At 37.7% G+C, this 18,707-nt stretch overlaps 1 protein-coding gene across 1 annotated transcript in view; it reads left to right on the plus strand.

Annotated features, from left to right (window-relative positions):
• Positions 1–2,219: 2,219 nt before the first annotated feature.
• The window catches only part of chrna8 (cholinergic receptor, nicotinic, alpha 8), a 113,521-nt gene continuing 97,033 nt past the window's right edge, over positions 2,220–18,707 (plus strand). The window contains exon 1 of the mRNA XM_088624552.1: positions 2,220–2,613. Coding sequence (XP_088480678.1) covers positions 2,544–2,613 — 70 coding nt within the window. The 5' untranslated portion in view covers positions 2,220–2,543. The remainder of the gene's footprint in view (positions 2,614–18,707) is intronic.

Consider the following 18,707-nt stretch of genomic DNA (forward strand, 5'->3'; position numbering starts at 1 on the left):
CACCATGCCACCTGCATATTGTGTTGTGTTCTGTTAACAGTTATAGAGCCCTGCTAAAAATGTCTTAATTCCTGCAAAACCAAAGCCTTAAAAGCTAACACAATACACCCTCATTAAAAACAAAAATGTTCATACAGTATGCTTCTTGAGGAAATTCAGATATAATTAACAATGTGCCTCCAGTTGTACTGTTATTCATGTTAGGCCGTATATTAAAAATGTAATTAAAACTGAACTTTGCTAATTTTCCATATAAAGATGGCTGCTCCAGTGTGAAATCTACAAAAGAAAGGTTTGACAGTTGTCAGAATGACGCAAGATTCAGTGTCTTGAATTAACAATTACACAAAGCAGTTTCAAAACTTGCCTTACCTTGTATGTTATTTATGGCTCAAAAGTTAAACCTTCACATGAATTGCAAAAACAAGCAAAAGCAGTCAGCAAGTAATCTTTCAGAACTGTCGTTTCAACTCTCTCTGAAATGGTTATGCTTGAAACTGGCCTTGTTTGAGTGGGTTGAATTGAGCAAGAATGACATTTTTTTTTCCTCTTCAAAATTCAATTTCTGTCAAGTTTCATAGCTTCAATTTAAAAAAAAAATGTCCTAGATTATTCTGAACAGAGGTATTACGATATTGATTGTACTTACTAAACTTCAGTTGTGCCAAGGAGTACATTAGCACGCTTCAAAGTCCTGAACCACACGTTTTTCCAATATTTGCTGTTCAAATATGATTATCAGTTCTTAAAAAAAGAAGGTTAGATATTAGCATTAGTCCTGGAAAAAGTGTTTCATAATTTCTCCTGTTTAGGTTTGTTTGAAAGTAAAATTGATTAGATTGGTCTATACAACATGAAGAATGCCTGTAATCTCTTTGTGAGTTTTAGTCTCACCCGTGTCTGTAATTTGTAAGCAATTAGGTGTTGTTCTGAAAGCTATGGGAACTGTAATGTTTAAATGAAGCTGAAGTAGGGTTCTGTTTCAGCAATTCTTGGAAATTATATAAATAAAATAGATTATTTCTGAGACTAAGACCTGAGTGAAGGTAAGGGTTAAAATCAACCAAGTGTTTAGATTTAGTTTAGATAAGGGCTCATTATGCTTAATTAATTAAGAACTCAGCTGGAAAAATAATGAAAAGGGAAAGAGGTACTTAGAGAATTAATATTTAGAAACACTCTTAGCAGAAATAACCAAGGAAATGTTTGATAATCCATTGTTAACGACAATCAGAATTGACTGCTGTACAGTATATCAAGGTAAAATGAATGCCTACTTTAAGAAAACATCTTCATATACAGTACAAGCTCTAAGTTTTTAAACACTAAACACCACTGCACAAAATGAAGATTAATAATGTTCAAATGATTTACTAATATGTTATTTTTTAAAATAGAGGGTAGAATCAAGCAATGTTTCTCAAGTTATCTTTAGAGATGGTTAACTGTCTCAAAAATAACTAAGACGTTAGTGTTTATCTGTTAATATTAGGACAGAACACACTTCGATAGTCAATTACATCCCTTATAGTCCTTTAATTCTTAATTTATTAGTTAATTAAGAAATATACGCATTATATATAACTATACATTTATATGAGTTACAACATACAACTTTATAGCTTTATAGTCTTTTCTATTTGATTTTAATAGTAATAGCTGTTAACAATATTACTATTACAAATAATTGCTCAACAAAAATGTACAAGAAAAAAATCAACAAAATTGTTTCTGCTATTTATATTACTATAATGTATATTAATATTTACAATATCTTTGTCATTGAAGGGATAGAAATACGCAGATACTGTATACAGTATATTCTGAAACTGTCGCGTAAACGTTCTTTGAAAAGACGTCTTACACAACAGAAACAGCAAGATTTGCTTAATTCTTATTTAATGTTGTACTTATAGAACTTCCTGCACATACTACAAATTTCATTCTGTATTAAATATTTTTTTATAAAATCAAACGTCGATTTTAATTTCAATCGGAGTATTATTTAAGGAGCTGTTGCTTGTTTTCTATCCTGTTGTGTTTTAAATAGCTGTTACGCGCAATTTCTTTTTTTTTACCGCAGGCTGTTTATTCCTCTTTCTCCCTGCTCATTCTCTTAAGATAACGAGAGAAAAAAGAAAAGCAAAACCTATCACCTACACTTTCTGGCAACACAATCTGTTAGAAAGCACTGGGAGTAGAGTCTGTAGGTGGGTAACCTGGTTGCTCTGAATTCTGAGCACTTCGGCGCATCTTTCTGCTATTTAGAGAAGGCAGGTAACTACTACTCGCCAACGAGCATCTTTTAATTTGACCATTTTATGATTCTGATCAGAGCGCTAATTAGAGCAGGCGGATTCTGTCAGGAGAACTTCTGGTAGCTGCGATTGTGCTGAAGGCTCCAGCGCACGTTTCAATTGGACGTGGAGGTGCGCTAAAAAGCCTTTCTCCATCTGCCCCCCAAAAGGCTTTCACCAAATGTTCTTCTCCTTCTCCTCTTTCAGACTCGACTTTCCACAGACAGAAGCGGCTGGCTGTTTAAAATGCAAGGTCGCAAGCTGTTTGGATTTGCTTACATAGGAATTCATATATGGACATCGTACTTGTTCAGAGGTAAGAAATACTGATATTTTTTTATATCTCAAAGCTGGACGTTGTTTTTCCAATATTCCGTTTCACTAATGAGTAATGGGTTTCCGTTAAGGATCAAGTGATTCAATAAAAGTTGTGTAAGAATGTCATTAAAACGAACCAGTTCTTTTATGCTCATTACTTATTTTGTAAATCTTTACCCCACTATTACTTTATTAGGAATACCGGTTATTTTGAGAAATAAACGTTAGGTTTCGTTATGCTACAAATGCTAGGAATTGCGATCCGCGCTAACAAAATAGTGGATTCAACGTGGGGTTTAGCTATTTAAGGCAACGTTAACTTTTCTTTTTCTATCCAGTACTATAATACATTTTCAAGAGAAGTATTATGGGTGCTGCAGTGCACTCTTCCTGTAACAAACTACGTTTAACTAACATTTTATTCTAAAATGTTAAAATTAATCTCGGGATACACATTTATTGTGAAGCCAAATGATTATTCAGGATGTGATAGCAGAACATTAATGCAAGTTCTCATTGTTTAATGGGGTCAAAAGACCGGTTTGATAGTTCTGACGAATACGGTATATTGATTTTGACTTTAACAGAAAAACACGGGGGCTATTTGTTGGTAGTTTTTTAAGTATTACAAATCATTACAGGATGCGTTAACCGCTTAATATGATGAGCCTTTGGAAGATGGATTTGGTTTGAAATGGGCTATCTCTGCTATGGGCTATCCACTATACTGTATATATGATTGTATTTTCACAGCAAGAGAATGAATATAAATATTCCGTGGAAAGCATCCCGTGCAAGAATGCGTTAAAAATCTGAAAAATGTCTCAGTTGCTTGCCAATGTCAAACTCTGCCTTAGTCAGACAATATGATTGTACCTATCACATCTGGTCACCTACAGTACACTGTTGTGTGTCACAGGACGAGGGAGGTTACCAGAAACGGGCTTTCCAACGTACAGTATACTGTAGGTACAGGAAAATGATTAAGACATCTAGGGCACAGCAATGATCCGTTTCAGTTTTTCAGTCTTTGGGCTGTTGTACAAATTCTGTCTTCGAAACATCTACAGTATCAGTTTCCTGCTTTAAATGAATGCAAGTAACAGAAGACCTCTGAGCTACAGTATGGACCTGACTCATAATTGTATCAATGTTAAACACTTAAAAATAATATATATATATAATTCCGTGCTTTTGATAAAAGGGCTTTTTTACATCTTAAATCTTGAAGTGGACTTTGAAGACTGAAAGTTGAATATTTAACTTCATATAGGTCTTAAGTCTTGTTCAACTATTCTCCAGTTACAGCTTTTGTATATCAGAGCTATAGTCTGCAGGTGGTGGGAAAGGGAAATGAAAGAATAAAAATATCACACTCTGCAACACAGACCATATGAAAAAAGTATTCCAGTATTGCAGATTACCTGAATGATATTCATTTGTCTTGCTATCTGACATAAATGGTTTTGCCAGCTATCTGACATACTGTAAATAGTAGTTTGAAAATTATGCTCATTGTAGGGCAAGATGCCCACATTCCACACAAGCAAATGAAACTCTCAAAATGACAGTACGTGAGCAGAAGGCATCCATCACCAAATGTTTCGGTAGCATAGCCTGTCAAAAAATCAAGTGATCCATGACAGACTTCATCATGACTAATTGAATTTAATATTGCATAAACAAATGCACATGAGCTGAATCCTTGAATTACAGTAAAATGAGTGCTCATTTTCAGATCAGTAGGTGAGAAGGCCTGGGTCTAACATACAGTAACTGATAGCATATCAAACACTCTATAGTGAATGTTTTAGGGATGTGATCATTTGAAGAGTTATAGTGAGTGTTAATTCAAAGTATAAGGGAAGACTGCTACTCTATAGAGTAGCATTGGGTTACTTGGGCAGTATATGTCAGCTTCAAAATTTAAGAATGTTTCCACTAACCAATAAAGTTCTGTTAAAAAAGATTCTTTATAGAATAAAGGTAAAAAAAAAGAACAAAGATTTAGCCTCAGATCTCAAGATCAGTGTTTCTCACAAAGGTTGGAATTTATCATTTTAGTATCTGCACGAAACTAGGTTTTACCCAGTTAGTGTAACTTTTTGAAATTTCAATTTCACCTCTTACCTAAACCGATTATTTTGGTTTAATCTGCAAACTAGGTTATTAATTAAACAAGAATCTAGATAATTGATCGAAATGTGGAAGGGGCATCAATACCTTGTGGCAGTTCACCAATGAATTCACCCCAATTTGACAATTCACCCCTATTTATACTTTGTTTTCTATTAATCAAACAGTTTTCAGTCCAAGTACATGCATTACCTTGTGCAATTTGATAATTACTCTTTTATGAGGTACTGTACATCATCAATACCCCTCTGAAAATCTAAATACACAGTATCCTATGCTATGTTTTGTACCTATTACAATTGTCTCTTATTCTGTATCCTAGCTATAAAGACCAATTCCATTTAACTTGACATTTAATGGAAGTAAGGCGTATCGGTCTTACGTATACTGTATGTAATCTAGGAAGTCCAATACTTCCCACATATGCAGCAGATATAGGACATATACAGTACAGTAGAAAGAACACCGTCAGGGTGGGGAGAGTTTGTAGGCTATTGCTATTAAATGTTTAACTGTGGATTACATCAGTATTAAATGCACTGATGTAGAAAGCTCTGTTATATACACAAAGGCAAAACACTTTGTGATATATAATAATAAACATGTTGCTGTAATGTTCAATATGTTTTTTTCAAAAGTACAGTAAATAGACTCCCTCTTTAAAATATTTGCATATCATTACATGATACAGTGAGATACAGTTGAATATGTTGCATTCAGCATTTCCAAAACATTCCTTTTATTTTATTCAAGGTTGACTTTTCCGCATTTGAATTTCAATGGTATAAAAAAACTGCAATAAATAAAGAACTTTTGTAATACTGTATCTTATTTCAGCTAAAGCATCCATTTAAACCAGTGTGGAGCCATGGGGGTAGTTGACACCACATTGGGCAGAGTCACACTCCCATTCTCCCCGTCACACCCCTTTATGAGCTCTTTTGGGTTCCTTTTCTTTATCTTACACACACTCTCCTCCAAGAGTGGTGCTCACACTGACCCCTTCATCGGGGTAACAGGATATATGACTCCACATTCCGTTAATTCTGGGCCCTTTACCTTCAGAGTCTCAAGTTCACCAAATTCATCCTGTTGTCCTCACTGCTAGGAACGTCCTGCTCTCAGCCTCCTGCTCCTACTCCATTAGGTCACTGTTTCACACACGACCAGTGCCTCAGACTCCCAGGTCCACCTCCAGCCCCGACGTCCTCTTCCCAACACCAACAGGTTTGGTTACACAAACACAAAACTACCTACATCACCGAGTCTCTTCCGCACCGAGACCCGACACACTGTCCCTCTCTGACACACACTCACAACCTTTTTGGCACCTCACTCTCACACCCCTTAGGTTTGAACTCACAGTTGCCTCATACAAATCACTCCTGCAGCAGACATGACAGCTCTGCTCTCACACCCTAGCAGCATGCTGTCCCTTTAAATCTTTTGATGATCTCATAAGGCTCCGTTTCTTCTGTCAGTCTACTCGCAGACTGACATCTTCACTCTTTTCCTCGCAGGCTACTCCTCTCCACAATCCACTCCGGGATTGTTGTTCTTCTCCAGCCCCTCACGGGGTTGACACAGCGGCTAGTCACTCTTCATTCACTCATACACGGCGGCACGCTCTTCTTACATCGCCCCGACTAGTAGCGTCTCATACCCACTACTGTCATGCTTCAGCCCAGCTCTCTCACAGCAGAACCTCCACATTTCTCCTCTCACCACTCCAGCAACAGCAAGACTGACGCCCTGCCAGATCTTTCCCCCCTTCCAGGAAGTACTCAGGCTAGTTTTGAACCACTTCTACACCTGCCGTTCATTCACTGATTTGTATTAGGTGTGGTTTCCATGGCAACACATCTCCCTTCATCCAGGGCTCCGCCCCCCCCCCCCCACACACACCAGACACTCCCTGCATTGTGCCACACCAGTTAACTATCTAACATGTCAGAGTGCTCCACAACTTTTGTTTTTAACCTGCTTTAAATTAATTAATTTCACTGCTATGATGGTTTGGAACTTCTTCTGAAGAATAAATGTGGAGAATTGTAGTCATTTTATCATTGGAATCGATAATCATCTTATCTTATCATCTTATTGATGAGTAATCAATTTATGATAAAGGGAGAGATAAAAAGAAGAGGAACTTCCACTTGCTCTGCCTGAGTATAGAACTTGTGGGAACAGTAACATGTGGGGTTCCTGACTGGCTCAACCTCGTCAACCAAAAAATAAATGCTTGGAAAAAGTTTGTGATTTATGACCTACATGTCACTGGTTTGTTCCCATCCATCCACTTTCCAACTGCTTCTTCCAATAGACGGCGAGCAAGAGTCTACCCCAGCAAGCAATGGGCACAAGACAGGATACACACCTGTCTATAAAAGGGCTACACAGACACACTCACACTAGGACTAATTTTCCTAGAAGAAATGAAACAACCAATATGTCTTTGGACTGTGGATGGTATAAGACTCCTATCTGCATTCACTGAAGACTCCTACTACTTGTAGGGTACCTCCAGGAACTGTGTTGAGAGCCACTCTTGCTACCTTAATACCCTATTATGTGAAATGAATGTTTTCATTTCAAGAAGAAGCTGATGGCTTGATGGCAGATCAACAGGTCCTGTTGCATAAGGTGCTCATCTGCTGTGAATGTACAGTATAGAGTTGGGTCAATTCACATTTGGTGGTACAAAAACAGTGGAAATTATGAGGTGTAAAGCAAAAGGTTAACAGTGTAGAGTCAATAAGGCAGAAATACACTAAATTTACGTGGATATATAATATAAAAATATTTAAGCTCCAGAATACAGGCTTTGATTTGTATATAGACCTTCTCAGAACAGTTTATTTTATTTAGAAAAACCAGTTGATGTCCACACAGGAAGAAATATTTGGAAGGCTGTCCTGTCATTGTTTAAGATGAATTTCAGAAGATGCAGACAAAGGCTGCAGTAAAGAAGGAGTATTTCATTATATGTTTGGTTAAAACCCACGTGATCTGAAGAACAACTACTGTACATGACCATATGAGCAATGAAGTCTGAACCCACCTATAATACACACTACAAGGTAGCTGGTTCCACACAACATTCTGTGAACAGAAGTGTCTCCTGTTTACTGCCCTGAATGCACCTAAAGTTAATCTCTCACTCTGAGTACTTGTTTTGCAGTCCCCCCCAGGTTTAATGATTTTGAATGAATCGAATTCTCATGGCATCGTCTTTGTTCCAAATAAAAAAAAATGTTTTCCATATTGTGTTCAAGCATGACATTCCCATCTGACAAGGAATTTGTATGATTGCTATGAGCACTACTTTGAGTCTGAGCACTACAGTATGTGCTGTTACTTTGCAACTCCACCTAGATGTTCTGCCGTCTGCAAATAACATGAAACAGTTTAAAGTTCGTGTCAATAACTAAAGACAGATTTGTAGCTGTAGATGTAAAGGGAATAAGTAAATCAGATGGTCCTAAAAAAGTCACAGCAAAAATAACCACATCCTACTACCTAGAAATCCATGCAGTGAAATGTCTTATTAATTCTTTTTGTAAGATTGTCCTCTCTCAAACAGGATAACTGTACAGCAGAAACAAGAAATGTGATAATAGCAGTAGACACTGGATGCCAGCTCATGCTAAATTGAATGTAGCTGTCAGTGTAATTGGCCGGGTTTCAGTGAGATCTCAGGACACTCAACAGCTTCTTGTGCATTCATTAGTGAAAGGCAGGCTTTCATGAATGTTGTGACTAATGCGTCACTTATGACAGTACAGATTTTCTCGTTTCGTTCCAAGAGATGCTTGAACTTAAGGCAGTCACGATTTTGCTGCGTTTTTCATTTCTGATTTGCCGGTGGTAGGGTAAGCCATGCACTGTACCACACTATCGTATTTGCAGATCCTTCCAAGTACAATTAGGAGGGCTGTGCTCTATTGTCCCACCAGATGTCTGCGTTCATTCCTGAGCTGGTGGCAGGAAATCTGCAAGTCTTTAATAGAAGAAAGGACGTCCTAGGCAGCCCTTTCCATCTCTTTGGTGGGTGAAAAATGACGACAAAAGCCATGCTATTAGGATTTTAAATATAAGTTAAATGAAGTGTTGTTATTGTTTAAACACTCAAAATTATTTCCCTTTTAACAACAGATCACAAGGTTCCAGCTTACTGAAGGACTTTCTTTCTGCACCACACAGTAGTTACCAAAGACTGCATAGTATTTGAAACCGATCTTTTACCACAAGTGTTTTGTAGCCTAGTTTACGCTGATTGCTCACTGAAATTATCTTGGCAATAAAGGGAAGCTTGGATATAAAGGGGAAAAATTTAAATTGAGGGAAATCACACTAAAACTATTCAATGCATTGTGCACAGATATGGCCTACATGATATGATTACATTGTGACATGCACTGTCCTGACCTTCAGAATACTTCATGGTCATACAAATACTGTATAGACCATTGGAACTGAGACTCTTTAGTCTTGAAAAGAATATCCAGGGGCATTCGTTAAATGCCCTGAAATCCAATTTCCCAAATTCTAAATCGTTCATAAAATCCAACCACCTTGCCTTACACATTTTCCAAAAAACAAAGTTTTCCTTTATTTGAATTTTTTAAACCACCTATTAACCACGTAACCCTCCTCTCTGTGGAACTGACATTTTGATATTCAACTTTACCGCAGTGACTTGGACCAGCAAAGGATGAGGACTGGCCTTATCAGAGTCAATACCCTGTTTTGCATGCTGAGTGCTCAACAGTGTCTCACAGCAGTGTTTTCACCGATTAAGTGAATTAAGTAGCTTTCCTGACAACAGTGCAAGATTGCAGGTGCCTGCTAAGGTCCATGGGTTACTATTCCTGCACAGCCATCTGAAAGTGCCCTCCTATGGTCATTCACTTGTTTAATGCTAGCCGTCAGCCTGAGTGAAAACTGATGGTAAAGAAATCAGTATTTGGGCCATATCTTGATCACAGCAATTAAAAGGCCTGAAATGTAGGTCAGACACAATGTCCTTTAAAGTACTTTGTTAATGGGTCCTGTTATAATAATAAGAATGGGTCCGCCATTTGCCTTTGGCACTGCTCTTTCATTGCAGTATGGCCCTCTGAGCTTCTAGACAACTACAGGTATTGTTTGGAGCACATGTTGAACGCAATAACCCAGATATCACCAGTGTACAAGACTGAGTGTGGATTCCAGCTTTTTCTTGGATTGTTTTTGTTTTGAAAAGAACTGCTGCATCTGATACTTCAACCATTTAAAATTTATGACCAGGTGACCCCGGTTATGGATACCCCACTAACAAAAGCAAAGCTTACAACAGTGAGACTCTTCCATATTTAAGACAATGCATAGTTGTTTAATGATGACTTTATGAGTCTGAAGGTTAAGCTTGATGTAGTAATAATTTATGCAAAAAATAATTTCCTTTTCCATTTTTTCAATGTGTGTTCATGTACAGAAATATCAGCAGAAGACTTAGGCTTGGCTTTTTACCACTCTTTGAGATGGTGATAACGGAGTGGAGAAATTTATTTCTATATTGTGTGCACCCTTTTAAATTATTATTGCTGATGGATGTCAAAGCATCGTACTACAGTAAACCCTCTACAGAGTGAAACACTAGATAATATATCATTTTATTACCCCCTAAGGCACACATCAGATGGAATGTGCATTCATTTTTTGCAAATAAGAAAGTACAATGAGATTTTACATTTGGTATACTACAGCCAAAGTCATGCTTACTGTATGTTTAAGAAATATTAAGACAAATCAAACAATATAACTTCTTTAAGCTTTTACAGTTAAAATTACTGTAACAACAGACTTACAGGGTAATAGCTGTGTTTGGCCAGGTTTATTAACCTCTACTGTTACAGGTTAGATTGAATTGCATAGTACTTATTTTGCTTTTGAAGTTTTGCACTGTGTGTACCTGTGGAAGAGTTAGGTTGCTTGAATTTATAATAACCAATGAATATCAAAATGGTGCCCTAGATCTGTGGAGTTGTTGAACTCTTCTAACCAAGCTGTGAGCTATAAAAATCCACAAGCCGTAAAGAGTTCAGAATGAGGTGTTCATATTATTGTTTTTGTATAGTGTAAGTGTGATGGAGCTTATTTGGTGGTGAGCTTGTCATAAAGGTGTAAATCCCCTTTCAAGCTCCATAGATCTGGCCTTTTGGTGTAGAGGAATTCTCCCATGGTGCCATCCTGGAAGAACAGAATTGATGCTTGAGATCAGCTGCTGTGTTCAGAACAGCACACAGAATCACTCAGCATGAGTGAAGGACATCAGTTTTTCATCTTGATGAACATTTTTTGTTTCTGAAGAGAAAACTGAAGGATCTCAGATTATAGTTTATTTCTAATCCAGAATCTTAATGCTACCGAGAGATTAGCATAGTTTAATTATTTATTAAGAGACAAATATGTATCTCTGTATATTTATATCTCTGTATCACTAAAAGATAAATATCCCAATATTTCTTTATAAGTAGTATGTGCAAAATGTTTTGTATTCTGTCAAAATATATTACTTACTGCTCTTAAAAAGAAGGCATATTGAATGTGGTATAAGAAGAATTTATAAAACATATAAAATTGGATAATCTTACCAATATACAGTAGCTGAAGTTTGTCTGACAACAGACCACAGTAGATGAATAAAAGTTAAATTACTCATTTACTCTTGGCGAAATACTGTACAACACAGTGAAAGAATGGTACTGTAAGACCAGTTGAAACCACAACAAAATTAAGGTAAAACTAAACACAAAAAAATAGGGGAAAACATCCCAATATATTCACCACGGCAAACCTTCATTAGGGTAATTTAAAAAAAAGAAAAATGAGTCAACTGCGTCAATTACATCTTTAAAGTCCTAATACTTAGAAATGCTCATGGATCCCACTTTAATGCTTGAAATTCCTTAGCTGTTTTTAATAGAAAAGGGATTAATAAGCACAGAAAACTCTCCGACTAACTTCTTTGTTGTATCCTGTCATGTGAAGCAAAGTCAAAACATTGATACAACTGCAAACTGCAAAATCTACACCCCTTCCTTGATGGTATTTTTCAGACTGACAGAGCCTACTCCTTCTACCTTCCACCTAATGGAAAGCTGTCATTACTGTATGTCTGGAGATTGGAATTTGCGACTGGAGCTCAGGTCAAATTATTTATTTAATTCAGCCCATAATATTGTTATGTCAGCATATTATACCTGTCTTTATCGCAGGCTTCCATCAGCTCTCTTTAGCACTTTAAGACATCTTGAAAAGTGAAAGTGATTATGCTGTTTATCTTACATTCATGTTTGGTGGTTTACCAGAATGATTTTAATATGCAACTTTACATTTTAAAACGCTCAAAAGAAGGATGCCATTTCATAACTTTTTTTAGGTTACTCTGGGAAAAATTAACAATCTCAGAGCTGTGCAGTGAATTAAAAAAACGAGAGGAGAACGAAACAAAAAAACAAAAAAACACACCAAAAAAACACCTAATCTCCATTTTGAACTCTACCTAAACTTCCCCTCTACAATTGCCTCTTCATAACAGCCAGGCAGCTAAGATGCTTACCATCTTAAAAACATAAGATTATTTCTGTGACGTTTTAAAAATACTGGCTACATTTCAACCTAGGCAATTAAATGGACGTACAGTATCCGATAGTTTTCAAAGGACTCGAGTAATTAACATCTAGGAATTCTACATAATATGTTTTACGGGGTTTTTGAAATGTATGAAAACCTTCAGACGATTTTAAAGGCAAGTGAATTAAATAGATCAAATAAGATTGAATGCTTTATTTGTGCTCAGCATATGGTTCATCTTTAATTTCCTTGAAAAACTGTTTTTGTTTAATTTTATGTCCGCCCATTACATTTTCAACACAAGCTGTAATAAAATGTAGGCCCAGTATCTGCTGATGTAAGCACACTATGTTTGGTGGTAGTGCAGATACTGTATGTGAAGTGGGTGGGAGACTGAAATTACACATTGCTGGTTTCATCGATTCATGCGTCAGCCAAAAAAATACATAGAGTGCTATGGAACTAGATTACTGTAGAGCAGCAAACTGGTTTTCCTTACAGGTCTCTTATTCTAGCAGTGATCCGTCCCAGCCTCGCTTAGCTCCTGAGATCTGAAGAGATTGAAAACCAAGGCGGTAATCACACACTTCACTGGCAATATAGAAAGCAATTGCCCTGCAAGATTGGCAATATATGATTAAAACTTTGTGGTGCCTAACTTATTTTATTAACAGCATGCTTGCATAATGTGTGGATGAGAAAAAAAATCATAGCCTATAAGATTCAAAACTGCACATAACTGCACTGTTACTTTGGGCATCCATATACAACTTATTCATGACACAGCTTTTATTCTGGATTATATCTGTTGATTGGTCACACTTTAACACTGATGTGGTGTTCTTCACATTACATCTTTGCAATGCACGGGGAAATTCCTGTCTTGACGTCTTTACTGACCTCTCTGATGTGATAGTTCACCATTTACTTCTTCCCATCATGATCTCTTTGTGCTTCAGGGACCCCGATACTGGAAAGACATTAGCAGCCAGAATCACTATTAAAACGGATTAGACATTCCCTGTGAATTTAACATTTCACTTACCTATTTAATCTCCTCATTTCTTTACAAATTGCTGCCTTTCAGACCTCTGCATGTAATCAGTCTCTTACATTTCTACCTAATTATCCCCTTTTTACTGACCTCCAACCTATTCTCCCCTAGTCTGTCTGTGGTTTGCTCCATCCCACCTCTTTTTCATATCTCTGCTTTGCCCAGTCTCCTGTACACACATGAAAAGTGCTCCTGTCACGGACGTCGAAAGGCACTAACCGTGGAGAGGCAGGAGAGCGGAAAAAGACCCATATGGGTAGCGGCGAGACGGGAAAAAGGCCCAGGCTCATTAGTGCAAAGAGTTCAGGAATGCTGTATAGAAACCTTTGTCCTCAGGTAGCGGACGTGGGGCGACCTGGTGCTAGGCAGGTCTCAGGACATCCGAACATCAATGCTGAGCGAGGGCAGAGTGCAAGACCCGGAAATATATGGCCCAAGGGAAAGAGAGGGACCGGAAGGACAGCAGGCAGGAAACTAGGGACAGAACAGAGAAGGAGCGCCCTCTGGCTGCAGAGGGCGTGACAGCTCCACAGCCAAAACTACCTGTCTTTGAACCAGTGACAACTAGTTATTAACAAACAGACCTCTCTTACAGTCTTTACCAATTAATCAGGTACTTATCAGTTCTTTTGAAGACAACTAATTTCCACTTGTGTCTGCAGTTCCTCATAACTTATTGATCCTGGTTGACTTTGCCAAAGCCTTTCAGGATTGTCAATGCCTGAATGAATGCCCCAAGTGATCCTGAATGTTTCAGGCTAAAACATTCAGTTCCCTTAACTGTCTGAATATGATATTCCCTTCATACCAGGACTTAACACTGGGCATTATTTACTTTCTTCTATGGTGAGTTTTAAGTTGCTCCAAGCTCTCCTCATGACGTTTCCTGTCCTGCAAACCACATCACATATCAGGCTTTCATCTTGTGACAGGCAGAAAATAGCACTGCCATATATAACACATTTCTAAATGTAACATGCATCATTTTTGTGACATTTATTCCTGAGACATCATTTATATCTGAGACATAAGATGAAATCTGAAAATCCCTAAAAATGCTTACTATACCTACTGTATAAGGATCCTTTTGGGCTATTGGAATAAACTACTACCTCTTTAATAGGGCAGGCTACTGCTTGATGTTAATAAAGAAAGAAACAGCTTGTTCTTCAATGAGACCATCCTGAAAGTTGTTTAATTCCCCAGAGGTAGTTGTTGATTACTGCAACAAACCTAAAGCTGTGTTATCTTGATCATTGCCAGATCTGTTTTATAACCTCAGTGGTTTTTATGGCCATTCTCAGAATTGTTTTCAAAAGGAATACAAGTTTCCTGATGACATGCAAGGAAATTAAAACAGATAAAAAAAATAAAACAGATGTTTCTAAGATGCACTCGATTTCCATTCTCATTTATGCTAATCAATTAATGAGTTTAGAAAATCTACATGCCTGTAGAGAGACCGAAGGTAAACAAACAGTAGGCTTTAAAAAAAATATCCGTCTAGATATTTGTTACAAATATAACTTGCTAATGAAAGAGCCAATGCATGAAAACTTGATATGCATGAATATTGGTTTATAGATGTATTTTCAATTTCAGGAGCTATTTTAGTAAACATAATATTTTAGCAAATTTTATGTTTAACTGTAACTTGGCAACATTAAAATTACATTTAAAAAAACGGTTTCTCCTATTGGTTTCCTTTGCTTGCAGGGTTTTTGGGGCATTTTGTCACCTCTGGAGAATGTGATATTCTTAATGACTTGCAGCACTATTAATTATTATTCTGAATTCTGTGCTCTCAAAATTATTTGTTCAGCATGAAAATGTGTCCACTCATGTCAAAGGCCAGATACTGAACCTTGTTATCAACTGTAATCTGCTTGTAAGTGACCTGGATGCCCTTGAACTGGATATTCCAGATCATCTAGCTACTGTGTTTTTTAATCTGGATCTTACAGTATTTACTTACAAACCTTGGTTCTCTTTTTGGGGGCTAATTTTGCTATTCAACTAATGTAAGATAAAATCACTTTACTAGCCATATACAATTCCTTGCATTAGGAATTTGTCTTGTCACATACCCCAGTTTGAGACACACAGACAGGGAGAGAATCTTGGGGTCAGAGCACAGAGTCAGCCATTTATACAGCACCCCTTGAACAGCTGGGGTTAAGGGCCTTGGTCAGGGGCCCAACAGAGGAGGATTCCTCTGCTGGCTGCAGGATTTGAACCAGCAACCTTCCAGCCATAGGTGCAGATCCTTAGCCACAGAGCCACTGCACTTTATAACTAGACCCTTAGATCTTTCTCAGATGTTTATATCTGGAAAAAACATACTAGGAGAAATATGTAGAAATAAGACTTATAACAACCCATTTCATTCCATTAAGTAGCAATCCTAGAACTTTTTCTTGCCACAATTCATCATCTCTTCAATCTGGTTATGAGTAACACTCCTGGGATTGTTCAGACTAATACATCTGATGATTTTTCAAGATCTGAAGTCAGACTATCATTACTTTCCACTTCTGTTAGCACAGGGCTCTGTGTTCTTTCATGCTTGGTGCATTTTGCTTTGTAGAGTTTCAGTCTCCCATCAGCAGATATCTGCAGTGATGTCTAAAATGAAACCCATCACATGCTCCTCTCCTCCCATCATCACTGCTTTACTCAGACTTGGCAATTCATCGACCCACTGGCATGCATTTAATGAACAAATCATTAAAAGTTTTAATATAATTGAATCATATAATTCTTAACGCATTAACTAAATGATCACTTCTTGTCCATAGGAAGGGCTTAGACTGCAGCTTTTTTAGTAATATCTAACTACAGCTGTACTGTCCTCCCTACGTGTGTATGAAGCTGTACGTAGACAGACAGCCAAACTGAATTCATTAAACACATGCGAGTCAGGTAATAGGTAATAATAATTTGATTAAATTGACATCATCAATGGTAGAACAGGGTAGAACAGTTTGTTTGGTATTATGAATCACAGTACTGCACAGGCTCCTCAAATTGCTGACACTATTATTATTGCTGACACTTCAGCCATAAAAGGTGCAAAGGACTTCATGGGAGAGGTGAGATCTGGTCTGCTCTGTAATAACATGGAGTCCAGGATCTTACGCGTCATGCCAATCATGCACTCCCAGGCGCCTCCCATGTGTGATGCGTGAGGGGGGTTGAATTCCCATGTGCAGCCGTGTTCAACTTACAGTAAATATCGCTGGATGTTAGGATGCTCCTCAGGTAAGAAACCTCAGGTAGTTCTGGTGGTCTTTCCTTACTACAAAACCTTAGAAAATGTGCTCAATGTCTGTGGTTATTGCTACAGGTTCTTTCCTGAAACAGATCAGCACACCAAGCAGAGGATTGTGAGGGTCTGGTCCTGTAAGCAGAACATTATTGAGGTTTATGCCACAGTACAAGTCGAAGACTACCCTAATCTGGCCGGGCTTCTGCTGATGATGTATTCCAAAAAATGGTAGGTACCAGTACCCTTCTGAAGGGTAAAGGAGCAAAGCAGCTATTTGTTTCATCTTTGTGGAATTCCTCTTCCACAGTCTTTAAAACGACTCGTTCTTCGAAGAACAGAGCACACTTATTGTCATCTTTGGTCGTCTCAAACAATGTACTGTGCCAAGGCAAACTTCACCTTAAAGAACCCTAAGTTAAGTCACTGTGTGAAGGGGGCATTGTGAGGGCCACTAATTTGTTGTCTCACCTTGTGTACTGTGATGATGTCTCTCCCAAGCAATAACAGGATTTAATAATAATAATAATAATAATAATAATAATAAAAATAATAATTAATAATTGCTTACACTTACATAGCGCTTTTCTGGACACTCCACTCAAAGCACTTTATAGGTAATGGGGATCCCCTCCACCACCACCAATGTGCAGCACCACCTGGATGATGTGACGGCAGCCATAGTGCGCCAGAACGCTCACCACACACCAGCTATCAGTGGGGAGGAGAGCAGAGTAATGAAGCCAATTCATAGACGGGGATTATTAGGAAGCCATGATTTGTAAGGGCCAATGGGAAATCTGAGGTTATACCCCTACAACGCTACAGTTCTCTGCCTCTAGTCTTGCCTTTTCTCTTTTCATAGCCAACTCCCTCTCTGCAAATTATGCACGTGCAGCTTTAGCTACGGATCGAGCTCTGTCTGCTGCACTGCTAGCTGATGACTGAGAGGAGCATGTGCGCCTTGAACTAGTTTACAGAAGCTTTATCATCTTTATTTTCATTTTCCATGTCTGTAGCGTTGAATGGTACACTGTATTAAAATACAGCTGCTTTCTTAATGATCTCTTGGCCTTTAACTGTACTTTCCTCCTTATGTTTGTGTATGAAGATTTATCTACTCTAGTTAGACAGCCAGACTCTATTCATAAAACACATGCGAGTCAGGTAATAGCTGTAATAGCTCCGTTGTTTAATGGACATTATCAATGGTAGAACAGAGTAGAACTGTTTGTTTGGTATTATGAATCAGAGTAAAACTAGAAAAAGGGACATACGGCAGTTACTAACTACCTTTCAGAAGCTTCACAGTTCTGCGCAGGCTTCACAAATGTTAAATTCTTATACCATTCAATCAATAAACAACTTTTCAATCAATACGAAACTTTAAACAGTCTTACAGTTTGTATAAATATACAACAACATAGCTTAATTGGTATAGCATTAACAGTTGTTAGTGTTAAGTGCGAGCATACTGTCATATGTTGCCTAGAGCAGCATAGAAACGTTTCAAAAGGTTGCATGTACAAAATATTCTTCAGTATATAACTGGGAACATGTAAACAATAAAATGTACTTACAGCAATAGCATTCTTAAGTTCTACGAACAAGGATTGACCTGGGCTTCATGGAGCTCATTCGCACTGCTGACGCTATGAACGTAAGAGCGCTACTTCCTGTTTTACTGCCTGTTTTGGTCTAGATCACCGACTGCACTAAAAAGGCTGTCCACAGGAAGTGCCAAAAACACATCAAGATTAAACAGAGGGAAGAACAACAGCCAATATCTAATTTACCATTTTTTAGCAAAAAGTTCTAAAACAGAACATTACAATTCAGTTTCAAGATTGTTTATCTTCAAGTAAGTAGTGTGAATTTCAAATTCAGATCTTCACATTACTGATAACACATTACTTGTTAAGGCTATCAATGATTTCCTGCTGATTGCTGTTGGCATCTTTATTCATTCTTATTTTGCTGGACCGCAGTGCTACCTGTAATGCTGTTGATGTTTAATGCT

Source organism: Lepisosteus platostomus, chromosome 1 (genome assembly GCF_059453375.1).
Source record: "Lepisosteus platostomus isolate fLepPlt1 chromosome 1, fLepPlt1.hap1, whole genome shotgun sequence".
Lineage (NCBI taxonomy): Eukaryota > Metazoa > Chordata > Actinopteri > Semionotiformes > Lepisosteidae > Lepisosteus > Lepisosteus platostomus.